This window comes from Ornithorhynchus anatinus, chromosome 14 (genome assembly GCF_004115215.2).
Source record: "Ornithorhynchus anatinus isolate Pmale09 chromosome 14, mOrnAna1.pri.v4, whole genome shotgun sequence".
Classification (NCBI taxonomy): domain Eukaryota; kingdom Metazoa; phylum Chordata; class Mammalia; order Monotremata; family Ornithorhynchidae; genus Ornithorhynchus; species Ornithorhynchus anatinus.
The window spans coordinates 22812935-22825161 of record NC_041741.1 but is presented as its reverse complement, the minus strand read 5'-3'; the positions used below and the strand labels follow the sequence as shown (position 1 = coordinate 22825161).

At 41.8% G+C, this 12227-nt stretch overlaps 1 protein-coding gene across 5 annotated transcripts in view; it reads left to right on the top strand.

Moving 5' to 3' along the window:
- The window catches only part of OSBPL8 (oxysterol binding protein like 8), a 199380-nt gene that overhangs the window by 138202 nt on the left and 48951 nt on the right, over positions 1–12227 (top strand). For all 5 annotated transcript variants that reach the window (XM_029078508.2, XM_029078504.2, XM_029078505.2 and 2 more), the window contains 4 exons: positions 4687–4757; positions 6653–6730; positions 9261–9362; positions 10348–10551. In XM_029078508.2, the coding sequence (XP_028934341.1) occupies positions 4687–4757; positions 6653–6730; positions 9261–9362; positions 10348–10551 (455 nt within the window). The remainder of the gene's footprint in view (positions 1–4686; positions 4758–6652; positions 6731–9260; positions 9363–10347; positions 10552–12227) is intronic.

The following is a 12227-nucleotide window of genomic DNA, read 5'->3' as shown; positions in this document are numbered from 1 at the left end:
ACAGCTTTGGAAAGGATAACCTGTATTTCTGTCAACTAAGACAGCGAATAAATAAACCTTTACAATGAACTGATAAAAGCCTCTGATTGTTCAGACAGTTATTGGACATAATTTATTTAATGATATTTGTAAAGCACTTATGTGACAAGCACTGTTCTAGGCGCTGGGGTAGATACAGTCATCAGCGTGGCCTAGTGGCAAGAGCGCGGGCTTGAGAATCAGAGGATGTGGGTTCTAATCCCGGCTCTGCCTCTTGCCTGCTGTGTGACCTTGGGCAAGTCACTTCACTGGGCTTCAGTTACCTCATCTGTAAAATGGAGATTGTGAGCCCCTCATGGGACAACCTGATTACCTTGTATCTACTTCAGCGGTTAGAACAGTGCTCGGCACATATTAAGCACTTAATAAATACTATTATCATTATTAGTCATCAAATCAAACACAGTTCCTGTCTCACTTGGGGTTCACAGTTTAAGAAGGAGGAATAAAAGGTAATGAATCCCCCTTTTATAATTGAGGCAATTGGGGCACAGAGAAGTTACGTGACTTGCTCAAGGACACACAGCAGGCAGCTGGAGTCAAAATTAGAACCCTGGTCATCTGACTCTCAGACCTGTGCTCTACGCCATTCTACTTCCTCTATGATTGTAATTCTTGGTAGAACAGTAATAGTAATATTTATATTATTAAGCATTCACTAGGTTCAGTGAACTCTTCTAAGTCCTCAGGCAGTACAGAACAGAGGTGTGACACATTCCCTGCTTACATTATTAGGAATAAGTATAATTTTATTAGCCAAACAGTGCAGGAAATCAGAGTCCTTAAGAGACCTCTGAAACAGGAAGAAAAGCAAATGATGATCTTGGTAAGGAATAAATAAAATAAGAATGCGGCCTTACCAATCGATACCAATACAGATCGAGCTAAGTGAAAAATGAGGTCAAATCAGGTAGACGTAGGATGGGGTTAAAAGTCGGATCGATGCAAAAGCGTAGCTTTTATCCTTACTGAAATGGGATAAGCTCTTATTGAACTGTTTTTTCAGCTTTATAATTTCATTTCAATGGATGAAGTCATTACCCCTTTATTTTGAAACGGCACCCAAGAAATACTAACTGGTATATACTTCTAAGTGTTTCAAGAATGCAGTCTGACTGGAGGGGAGATGAAGTCTTCAGTGATGCACTCTGGCCTTTAACTCTGGAGAACAGCTTCAATAATCAATGGGCTGGAAGGATCCAGCCCCTCTTAGGAAGTGTTTGCACCTTAAGTCAACAGTAGCCACTCAGATGTTTATAAGCCAAATGTATTCTTTTGAAATATTTGTGGGCCAGATAGTGTGGAAAAGGAATACTCAGAGAGGCTTGATCTCGGAGGAGGGAGACAGGAAATATGAGCCAGAAAGGGCTTGAAGTTTCTCTCTAGTTGGAAGCTACATATGGAAAAAGAGGGTGATTTTCCAGAAATCAGAACTGCCCATGGAAGTGGATGCTTTCTGAACAAATAATGATATTCGTTAAGCATTTACTATGTTCCGAGCACTGTGCTCCGCAGCGGGGTAGACAGAAGATAATCAGGTTCCTCACATGAAGATGAGGAAACTGAGGCACAGAGAAATTGTGATTTCCCCAACCTTGAACCTGGGACCTTGAACTCTCCCAGTCAGCTGCTCTTTCCACTAGGCCACGCTACTCCTCAACTCCCAACTCACCCCAAGAATAGGAAGACCAGTGAATTGGTGCCTTAACCAGTGAAGAAGAACGGTCATGGTACATGAGGCAGTGGAATCTCCCATCGAGAATGGCGGACAAACCTCAGCTCCGAGACTGCAGGATGAGGAATGGATTACTTGCCATTGGCTTTTGCAGCTCCATATCACTTTTCGTCTCTGTCAGTCACGTTTCTGCCGGGTTGTTTAGTGCAAGTAGTAAGGAGGTGGGGAGGAGTGCAGCGTAGCCCAGTGGAAAGACTACGGGCCTGGGAGTCAGAGGACCTGGGTTTTAGTCCCAGGTCTGCCATTTGCCTGCTGTGTGACCTTGGGCAAGTCACTTAACTTCTCTGTCCTTCAGTTTCCTCATATGTAAAATGGGGATTCAGTGCCTGTTTTCCCCTCTACATAGACTGTGTCCAACTTGATTAATTTGTACCTTCTGCAGTGTTTAGAACAGGATATAGTAAGCACATAACAAATATAACAATAATAATAAATTCCCACAAGGACCTTTTATATGTAGGATGCATGTATGGCCAGCAAGTGCCAAGGTAGCTCAAACCCAACATTTCCCCCACAGCCCAGCCTCAGTAGCCCCTGGGTTTTCTGCTGCCCTTGTTAGCCTGTTCTTTTTCAGGATTTCTGCTGGACATGGTCCCCTACTGGTAAAGGATGGTTCTTAGCCCTGACAACTTCACCAGCCCCAGCATTTCCCTCCTTGCAGATGTGAACTAAAGTCCAGGCTTCTTGATGCTAGGGACCAAAACAGCCTGGCTGCCTCTGACATTAGAGCAATAATCGCCCACTTTGTCCTGTTCAAGAGCTAGTTCAGAGTTCACCGCCCAAAAATGTGGCCATTAGCCTCTCCACATGCTTTTCCCTCATCTCCCGCTGCCGGCCTCTGTTGGTCCGCTGAGTGAAATGTCAACTTCAGGGAGACGCTGACTCCGGGATCTTTCCCCGCTAGAGAATGGCTCCCCATGGGCCTTCAGGTCCACCACCCCCTCACATACAGGTGCAAAGTTACTGTCACCCTCTCTAGACAGTAAGTTTGTTAAAGGCAGGGAATGGGCTGTCAACTCTGCAATATTGTTCTCTCCCAATAGTTCAGTACTCTGCTCTGCATCCAGTAAACACTCAATAAATAGCACTGATTTATTGATTGATTCTTCAGGCCCAGATGGTTCTGGCTTCCATTTTATTTCCCAACACCCCTAAGCGAATTGTGAAAGCCCTATCTTCAAAAGAGATGTGTTTGGCATCACAAAAGCCCAACCCAGGAGATTCCAGAGTCCACATGATTGTCAGTCAATCAATCAGGCACTGGATCTGCCAACTCTCTTGTATTGTATACTCCCAAGCACTTAATATAGTGCTTCTGCCTATAGTAAGTGACGGATCTGCCAACTCTGTTGTACATTCCCAAGCACTTAATACAGTGCTCTGCATGTAGTAAGTGCTCAGTGAATCCTATTGATTGGTATTGAGCTTAGAACTCTTGACTAAGCACTTGGGAAAGCTCTGCCCACAGTAAGCACTCAGTAAACACAATTGGTTGACAGTATAATCGGGTTGGTAGATGCAATCCCTGCCCCCAAGGAGCTTACTGTCCATGGGAGGAAACAGATAAATAGATTACAGATAGGGAAAGCAGTAGAAAATAAGGACATTTACTTAAGTGCTGTGGGGCTCAACATTCTTAAAGGGTACACAGCCAAGTGCATGTATTTTATTATATATACACATAAATATATAATATATAGTTATATATTTAGCTTGTTTATTTTGTTTTGAGAGCAAGGATTTTAGATAAGATGGCAAGTATTTGTTACTAAGTATTTTATTAAAACAGAAGGGAGAACAGGAAGGGGAAATGGCTCTGCCACTTGTCTGCTGTTTGACCTTGGGCAAGTGACTTCACTTCTCTAGGCCTCAGTTACTTCATCTGTTAAAATAGGGAGTAAGATTGTGAGCCCCACATGGGACAGGGACTGTGTCCAACCTGATTTACTTCTACCCACCCCAGTCCTTAGTATAGTGCCTGGCACATAGTAAACGCTTAATAAATGCCATTATTATTATGATTATTATTAAATGAGCACTTAGGGAAGCCCTCTCGGGGATGTGATTTTAGGAGGCTTTTGAAGGCGGGAAGAGTGGTGATCTGTCAGGGGTGGAGCGTGGTTCTAGGCCAAAGAGAAGACTAGCTGGAAGCTAGTCTGATGTGAGGAAAAGTTGGGTCTTTAGGATACCCAGGCTCCCAAAACTCTGGTTGCAGGTACAGAGGGCTCTAGGTTACTTGTGCCCAGGAGATCGAAAAGAAAATGAATGTGCCTAGCTCACCTCCTGGCTGCTTCCAGGATTTTAAATGCTGTCATTTAAAAAATTTAATCAAACTTCTGGGGAAGCAGGCACTTGAAGCCAAAGATCACTCATTTGGGACTATGAAACCACCTTTATTGGTTGTAAGTTCATTCGTAGCTCTGTCTCTGAAGAATTTTGGCCGGAGACATAGGAGAGTTGTGGGGTGAGTAGGAAAGAGTGGGGAAAAATATTAGAATGCGCAGTCGGGTATCTAGAAATATTTCAGGTAGCTTATTTTTGGTCCTGTGAATAATTTAAATATTTTTTGCTTAATTTAGAGCAGTTTTGTTAAAATCTAAAGCGTCCGATGTCCCAAGTATTCCAAGGTGGTATTGAATAGTCTGTGATGTAAATCCTGAAACTAAAATGGAAATTTTTCTGGCCTTAGGCTGAAAAATGGTTGTTTTGAAAATGTATTTTTATCCTCTTTCTTGTCATGAGACTGAGGATTTTAGGTAAGTTGGCAAGTATATGCTACAAAATATTTTATAAAACAAGGTGTAAAAATGTGTATGTTGGCCCGGTCTTGTTGTATAACCCAGTCACCCAGCCCCCTCCTCAAGCACAGAATTCAAAGTGTAACTTGCAGTTACTGTCAACTTCTTTTGAAGGTTTTGACAGAGGGAAGGATGATGCCCTGCAGAATAAGGAAGATTCATCGCATACTATCTCAAAAAGCAAGGTCAGTACACCATTGTTCCCAATTACTGTTATACAACCAGAGCTGCCAAGAGGGTCCTTCCTGCAGTTTGGGGGTACCACAGGATGGAAGCGCACAGGACAGTATTTTTTTGCCACGAAGCTTTAAGTGATCAGCAGAGAAGCGGGGCGTTCTTGTAATCATTCTCTAGGTAGGACCAGAATTGGTCCAGTGGTCAGGAGGGGAGGTGGTAGAACAGAGTTTCTGCTGCTGAGGGGAACATCAGTGACCTTCCTCAAGGTGTCCTGACAGTTATGAGATGGTGGGTGTTGTGGAGGAGGTGGCTTCTTAGCCACCCTAAGCTACAGTGCTCCGAGAGCAGGAAGATAGTAGACCAGTGCTATGGAGTTTCTGTCCTTCCAAGTAGCAGAGATGGTGATATTCGGGTTCACGGTCTCCTGGAACTGTAGGGAGAAGGTTGGGGGAGGGCCAAGAAAGGAGGATGGGGCATAGAAATGGGCCAGATGGATAGATGGGCTCCCCAGTGCTTCAGGTAGCAGAACCGGTAAGAGCACGGGCTTGAGAGTCGGAGGTCATGGGTTCTAATCCCGACTCCACCACTTGTCACCTGTGTGACTTTGGGTAAGTCACTTAACTTCTCTGTGCCTCAGTTCCCTCACTGGTAAATTGGGGATTAAGACTGTGAGTCCCATGTGGGACAACCTGCTTACCTCGTATTCCCCCCCGCCCCCAGTGCTTAGAACAGTGCTTGGCACATAGTAAGTGCTTAACAAACACCATCATCATCCTATAGTTTGGGGCCCCTGAGGCCAGGCTTTGTGTTGGTGACTGCCCTCAGAGTCTCCCAGACCCCGAGGAGTTGTTTTGGGGCAGTCCTTGTGAGCTGGAATCTAGGTGGGTTTTCTCACGGCAGTAGAGGCAGCACACTAACTCCTCTTTGTGGCCCTGGCGCTCATGGGTACTCCCAGCTCTGGCTGTCCATCAGTTGTGGCTGTCAGAGCTGGGGCTTGCAAAGCCTCTTTCCTCCAGGAAAATGCCCGAGCCTCCCTAGCCCACAGCGCTTACATATAAATCTGTAATTTTATTTGTACTGATGTCTGTTTCCCCGCCCCCCCCCACCCCCCTCCCAAGGCTGTAAGATCATTTTGGGCAGTGAATGCCACTGTTTATTGTTGTGTGGTACTTTCCCAAGTACTTAATAATAATATTAATGATGGTATTTGTTAAGCGCTTACTATGTACCAAGCTCTGTCAAAGCGCTGGGGTAGGTATAAGGTAAGCAGGTTGTCCCCCGTGGGGCTCACGGTCTTAATCCCCATTTTACAGATGAGGTAACTGAGGTACAGAGAAGCTAAGTGACTTGCCCCAAGTCACACAGCTGACAAATGGTGGAGCCGGGATTAGAATCGTGACCTCTGACTCCCAAGCCCTTGCTCTTTCCACTAAGCCATGCTGTTTCTCAATCTCCACGCTGCTTTGATCCCTATTTTACAGGTGAGGTAACTGAGGCCCAGAGAAGTGAAGTGACTTGCCCAAGGTCACTCAGCAGACAAGTGGCAGAGCTAGGATTAGGACCCAGGTCCTTCTGACTCTCAAGCTCATGCTCTATCCACTAGGCCACACTATTAATGTTTTCCTAAGAGTTTCCTATATCAGTAAACTAACCAAAATATATGGAGCCTGTCCTCAGCCAAAGAAATCTCCCTCCAACTATGACTGTGGACATTAAACCGAAAAGCCTAATTTTCAGACCATTTACCCAGTTTTTTGAAGTCAAATGTAATTTTAGAAGGTGTCAGCAACATACAGTTTAGCTTTACTGGTTGATAATCTCATCAAATAACATAAAGCCTCCTCGTGTCTTGGTGAGTATTTTAAGCACCATTAGTCTTCTGAATATTTTAATATAATTACAGTCTGAATCCAAGCTCTACAATGGCTCAGAGAAGGACATTTCATCTTCAAGCAAGCTTACAAAAAAGGAATCTCTTAAGGTGAGTCAGTTTTAAAATAATCCCGGAAAGTAAATTCTTCCCCCAAAGCCACAAATTGATATTACCTGATTGTCTAAAGATAGCCTTTTGTATATGTCTGGTAAGTAGCACACCCTTAGAATCCCTCTGAGAGCTAGAAGTTGATTGTGTGAGAAGATAGCTGGGTGTAACCTTGTTCTGTTAAAAGGTGAAGATTGATGTTAGACCCTCCGAAGGAATGGATTACTGGAAGCTGAAGTAAAGAGGACCTAAGCTTTACTATTTTACTACTTCTTCCCATCCCTGATCGCCTGGAAGGCATTTTTTCTAAGTGGTTTAGGCTTGTATAGCATGAAGTGTTGGTGGGTCATCTTCATAACTCTAGGTTTTTAATGAGAAGCACTAGCGAGAAGACTAGTAACAGATTAGCAAATATTTTTGTTACTTCCTTACTCTCATTAGTAAGAACAATAACTTGGAGTTATTTAGTACATTTTGCCCAGAACTCTAAATCCATTGATCTAGTACTTTACCATATTCCATTATTCCACATGAGGGGAAAATAGGATAAGATAGGATCTTATGGGGATACCGAAGCATAGAGAAGTTAGCCACTTGCTCATGATAATACATCGACTAAGTGGAGAGCCGGTACTAGAAATCGTATTTCCCCATTGCCTTCCCATTAGACTTAAATATCTTTCCCAGATTTCCAATTCTATCTTCTAGAAGTCTAAAAGTTTTAGTGATTAGGAAATCAGAACATGGTTTGAGGCAGTGACTAGTCTTATTGATAGAATCAATCGATGGTATTCAGTCACTGTTCACTGTTTGCAGAACACTGTACTCAGCATTTGAGAGAGTAAAATGCAGTCGAGTTGGTAGACATGATCACTGCCTTCAAGGAGTTTATAGCCTAATGGAGGAACTTACAATATAGAGTGAAGAGCTTTGCTCAATATGTGGCCAAAGGAAAAATGATGAACCTACTATTAGTATTATTATTAAGCACTTACTATGCGTCAAGCGCTATTCTAAGTGCTGAAAGATTCAAGTTCACCAGGTTGGATACAGTCCCCCTCCCACATGGGGCTCACAGTATAAGGTAGAAGGGAGGTAGGATTTAATCCCCATTTTACCGTTGAGGAAACTGAAGTATGGAGAAGTTAAATGACTTGCTGAAGGTCATATAGCAAGCAATTGGCAGAGTCAGGATTAGAATCCAGGTCCTCTGACTCCCAGGCCCATGTTCTTCCACGAGGCCATGCTGCTTCTCAGTGGTTCCGTTTATTAATTGCTAAGGTAAATGCAGGCCCTTGGGTCGTGGAGAGTGAAGAGACAAATGTTTACTACAGCTCTTGCTCCAGGAAAGCCATTTCAGAGTATCAGGGAGCAAGCACATTTGTCCTTTAAGAAAATTGGGGTCTAGATGTTATTTCTTTGGGTATTGTCTGTTCTTTAAAGTGGGGAAAATATGGTAGCACTTTTTGAGCACCTAACACAGTGGATTAGGAATGAGAACATTATTCACGCCATTAATTGTAGCATTTTAGTATTTTTTGGACATTTCTCTGAGTGAATTATCTTAGTCTGCGGTACATTAACCATAAAGTGTGATAAGGTAGCTGATTTCGATTTTATTTAAAAGGGCAGAAAACCACAAGCCAAACAGTGCTCTCAGATGCCACTTTTGTTAAACCTGATCTCTAAGGAATATGAATCTGTTTACTCATGTACAAATTAAAATAACAGCAGTAATTATGATGTTTGTTAAGTGTTTGCTCTGTGCCAAGTACTGAACTAAGCACTGAGGTAGATAGAAGTTAATCAGGTGGGACATAATCCCTATCCCACATGGGGCTAACAGACCAAGAGGAAGGGAGAATAGAAATTTAATCACCATTTTACAGTAAAGCACATGCAAATTATGATAAATACATAATTATACATGTACATAATACATAAAAAATGAATAAATCAGGTAATGGGGTATCAATACTTCATCACCGTGATTAGTATTAATTCAGCACTGTACTAGGCACTTGGGATCATAGAGTAAAAGACCTTCAAGGAGTTTTCAGTCAAGTGGATGAGACAAGCAGACATGAATTAGAAGCATCAAATAGGAACAAGAATAAGAATAGATATGTGAAGGATAAAAACAGCAGTAGGAAACTAAATCACATTGTTACTGATGCTTGTTGCCAACATTAATCGTATGAAAGAGTGAACAAATCTGGGGAAAATTCAGATACAGTGGTAAAAATTTCCAAAGCTGAAGGATCATAAGAAAAGCTTGGTCTGAATTAATGGATTGACCCTAATTTTCTTTTATTTTCTCACCTCAGAAGTGACAAAGTAAAATCTTGACTCTTTCAGAATGAATATGCTAATATTTTTTTCCTTGCCTTCCCCATTTTAGCTCTGAGGGGTTGAGAACATGATGCTTCATATTTTCCTGTGGTTTTTTGTGGCTATTTTGATGTTTTCCTACCAGTTTTGAAGCTTTCATTTGTTCCAATGTCCTTTCCATGTTCTTTTTGGGAAACAGGTGCAGAAGAAAAATTATAGAGAAGAAAAGAAGAGAGCCACAAAAGAATTGCTCAGTACAATCACAGACCCTGCCGTTATTGTTATGGCTGATTGGTTGAAGGTCAGAATTTGTGCATGAAACTAGATATGGAGCTCTAACAGCTGCTTGCTGTTTACCTACCAGAATAGTTAAGCTAAAAGTCCTAGAGGATGGTTGTTTTTTTCCAGTGGGCGAGAGGCTATTAATTGTATCCCAGAGGCCTCGATGTTCCGCTCTCAATGGGCCAGAGGGTGTTCTCAGTACTGCTAGCCATTATTATTCCTTTGAGTGTCACTGTAGAATACAAACAACAATCAAGTGAAGAGGCTGCTGATTTATATGTTGTTTGTAGTGAATTTTATATGTAACATATCAAATGATACAGAAATTCCAAAGAGAACACACCAGTGAGTTGTAATATATTGTATAAAAACACCTGTGTATTCTCTTTATAATAAAAAGTAAAATAAAAATTAAGTAAAAAGTAACAGACCAGGACATTATCATATGTTGTTGAAGATTTTCTCTAACTCACCTTTTTGTGATAAAATATCTTCTTCCGGTTACTCAAGTTTCATCACTTACACCATGTATTGTGTATAAGAAATGAATTTATTCATCCTCATTTTAGTGTCAGAGCAGTTTAAAAAGAATCCGAATGGAGATTAAAAATCCCGTGTGTAATTCAATGTGTTTAGAGACTGTTCCTTACAGTGTGCAATGCTAATGACAAAAATAGTTTTTTGTTTTGTTTTTCTTTAATGGTACTTGTTAAGCACTTGCCAGGCACTGTATAACCACTGAGGCACTTTTTCTCATTTATAGTATAATTTGAACTCATCAAACTCTGCTTAGGCGTAGCACTTGATGGACAGTAAACCACAACTGCCTTAGGTACGAGTTTTACCCCATGGAATCACAGGATGCTATTGTGCCTTTTCCTGTTCTAAAAAAAAATCTCGAATTTAATTACCTAATTTCATCATCAGTTTGTTTCTTCCTAGTATTTCTCATTGAAATACTGAAAAATGTCCACATTCCTTACAGCTCATTTCCCTTTTTCCAGATTCGTGGAACTCTAAAGAGCTGGACCAAGCTATGGTGCGTGTTGAAACCTGGAGTGCTGCTGATTTACAAAACCCCCAAAAACGGTCAGTGGGTGGGGACCGTGCTTCTGAATGCCTGTGAACTCATTGAACGACCATCTAAGAAGGATGGTTTTTGTTTCAAGCTTTTCCACCCTTTGGAGCAGTCGATTTGGGCTGTTAAGGTAAATGAGTAGATATTCTCTTCTATTTTAGGAGACTTTCAACCAGTCAGTGGTCTTCATTGAGTGCATATTTGTGCAGAGTACTACATTAAGGTCTTGGGAGAGTACAATAGAGTGGATAGAAATGGGCCCTGCCTTCAAGTTGCTTAAAGACTGTATTACTGAGAAGCAGCGTGGCTCAGTGGAAAGAGCACGGGCTTTGGAGTCAGAGGTCATGGGTTCGAATCCCAGCTCTGCCACTTGTCAGCTGTGTGACTGTGGGCAAGTCACTTCACTTCTCTGTGCCTTAGTTACCTCATCTGTAAAATGGGGATTAAGACTGTGAGCCCCACGTGGGACAACCTGATTCCCCTGTGTCTACCCCAGCACTTAGAACAGTGCTCGGCACATAGTAAGCGCTTAACAAATACCAACATCATTATTATTATTATTATTACTGTGTAGAATGTGACTGCCTGTGAGCATTCTAATGACTAAAAGAAATGGGATTATCTTTAGCTGTTACAATCACCAAGTAACATTTTGCCATGTGTAAACTTGCTGTATTGAGTCTTCACTTGTAGTAAATAGTATTCATTAAATGCTTACTGCGTGCAGAGCACTGCTATAGAGTATACAAGAATATACACATAATCAACAATGCATCTGAAACGTGTTCCTTGAGAACTTTGGCCGTAAGGTGACCGTCTGTATTGTGCTGTATGCTTTCCCACAGACTGAAGTGTTATAAATCGGAATCTATTTCAGAACCCTTGGAAAATCAATGTGGAATTCCTATCCATGTAATATTTGGTAACTTTAAACAGCATTCAACTATATATTATGGTTGAAGTAATTTAAAGCCTATCATCACACCATTAAATAAGGAGTTGTGATGTTATTAGTCATCGCAGGAAGCTGCAAAAGTAGCTGACTGGAACCTAAAAACTTTAAAAAAAATTCAGTGAGAAATAAGCCCCATATAGGTTGAACAACAGTATTCTACTTTACTTCATATAGCATATTTGAGCAAGCTAAGGTACCAAAGGGATCTATACTGGAACATTTCTCGTAATTGGATATTCTTCAGTCATTTTTTAGCAGTTCTCTGTTTTCCTGAAAATTGTTGCAAGGTTTTATTAATCCATAAATCTTAGCTGGAAGTGGATCTAAGTTCCTAGTTTTAGTGACGGCCATGACAATGTCTTCTGCTGCTGCTGGGGCGCAGATTTCTCCATTTCAGCTGAAAGTGGCACAGAAACAAAGTGAGGTAGAAGGGGCAGAGATTTTTAGGTAAATTGAGTCAGCCTCCTCTATGTTGCTACGATTCTCTACCGCCTTCGGATGAAGCAGAGAAGCCAACTTCTAGGTTGCATTTGCAGGAGGGGAAGGGAAGGCGGAGAAGGGTAGCATCTGAATGAGGGTTTCTCCAGAAGCAGTCGAGTTGAAACAGAGGAGCCAAAGGGGAGAAACCGGGCTTCAAGTTAGTGTCTGGGGAGGGAAGTCTCATCAGTAATGTCGATCGGGGCTTCCGCAGCCTCAATCGCCTCTGCAGTTATAGTGTGCAACGTATCCAGATTTTGCATGTTATTATGTTGGAAACTGAGGATACGCATATATTAACCAAATCATCTAATCCATGATTCCTGTATGGTCTCGTGGACTATAGTCTAGTCTAAGTGTATTAATATAACTTG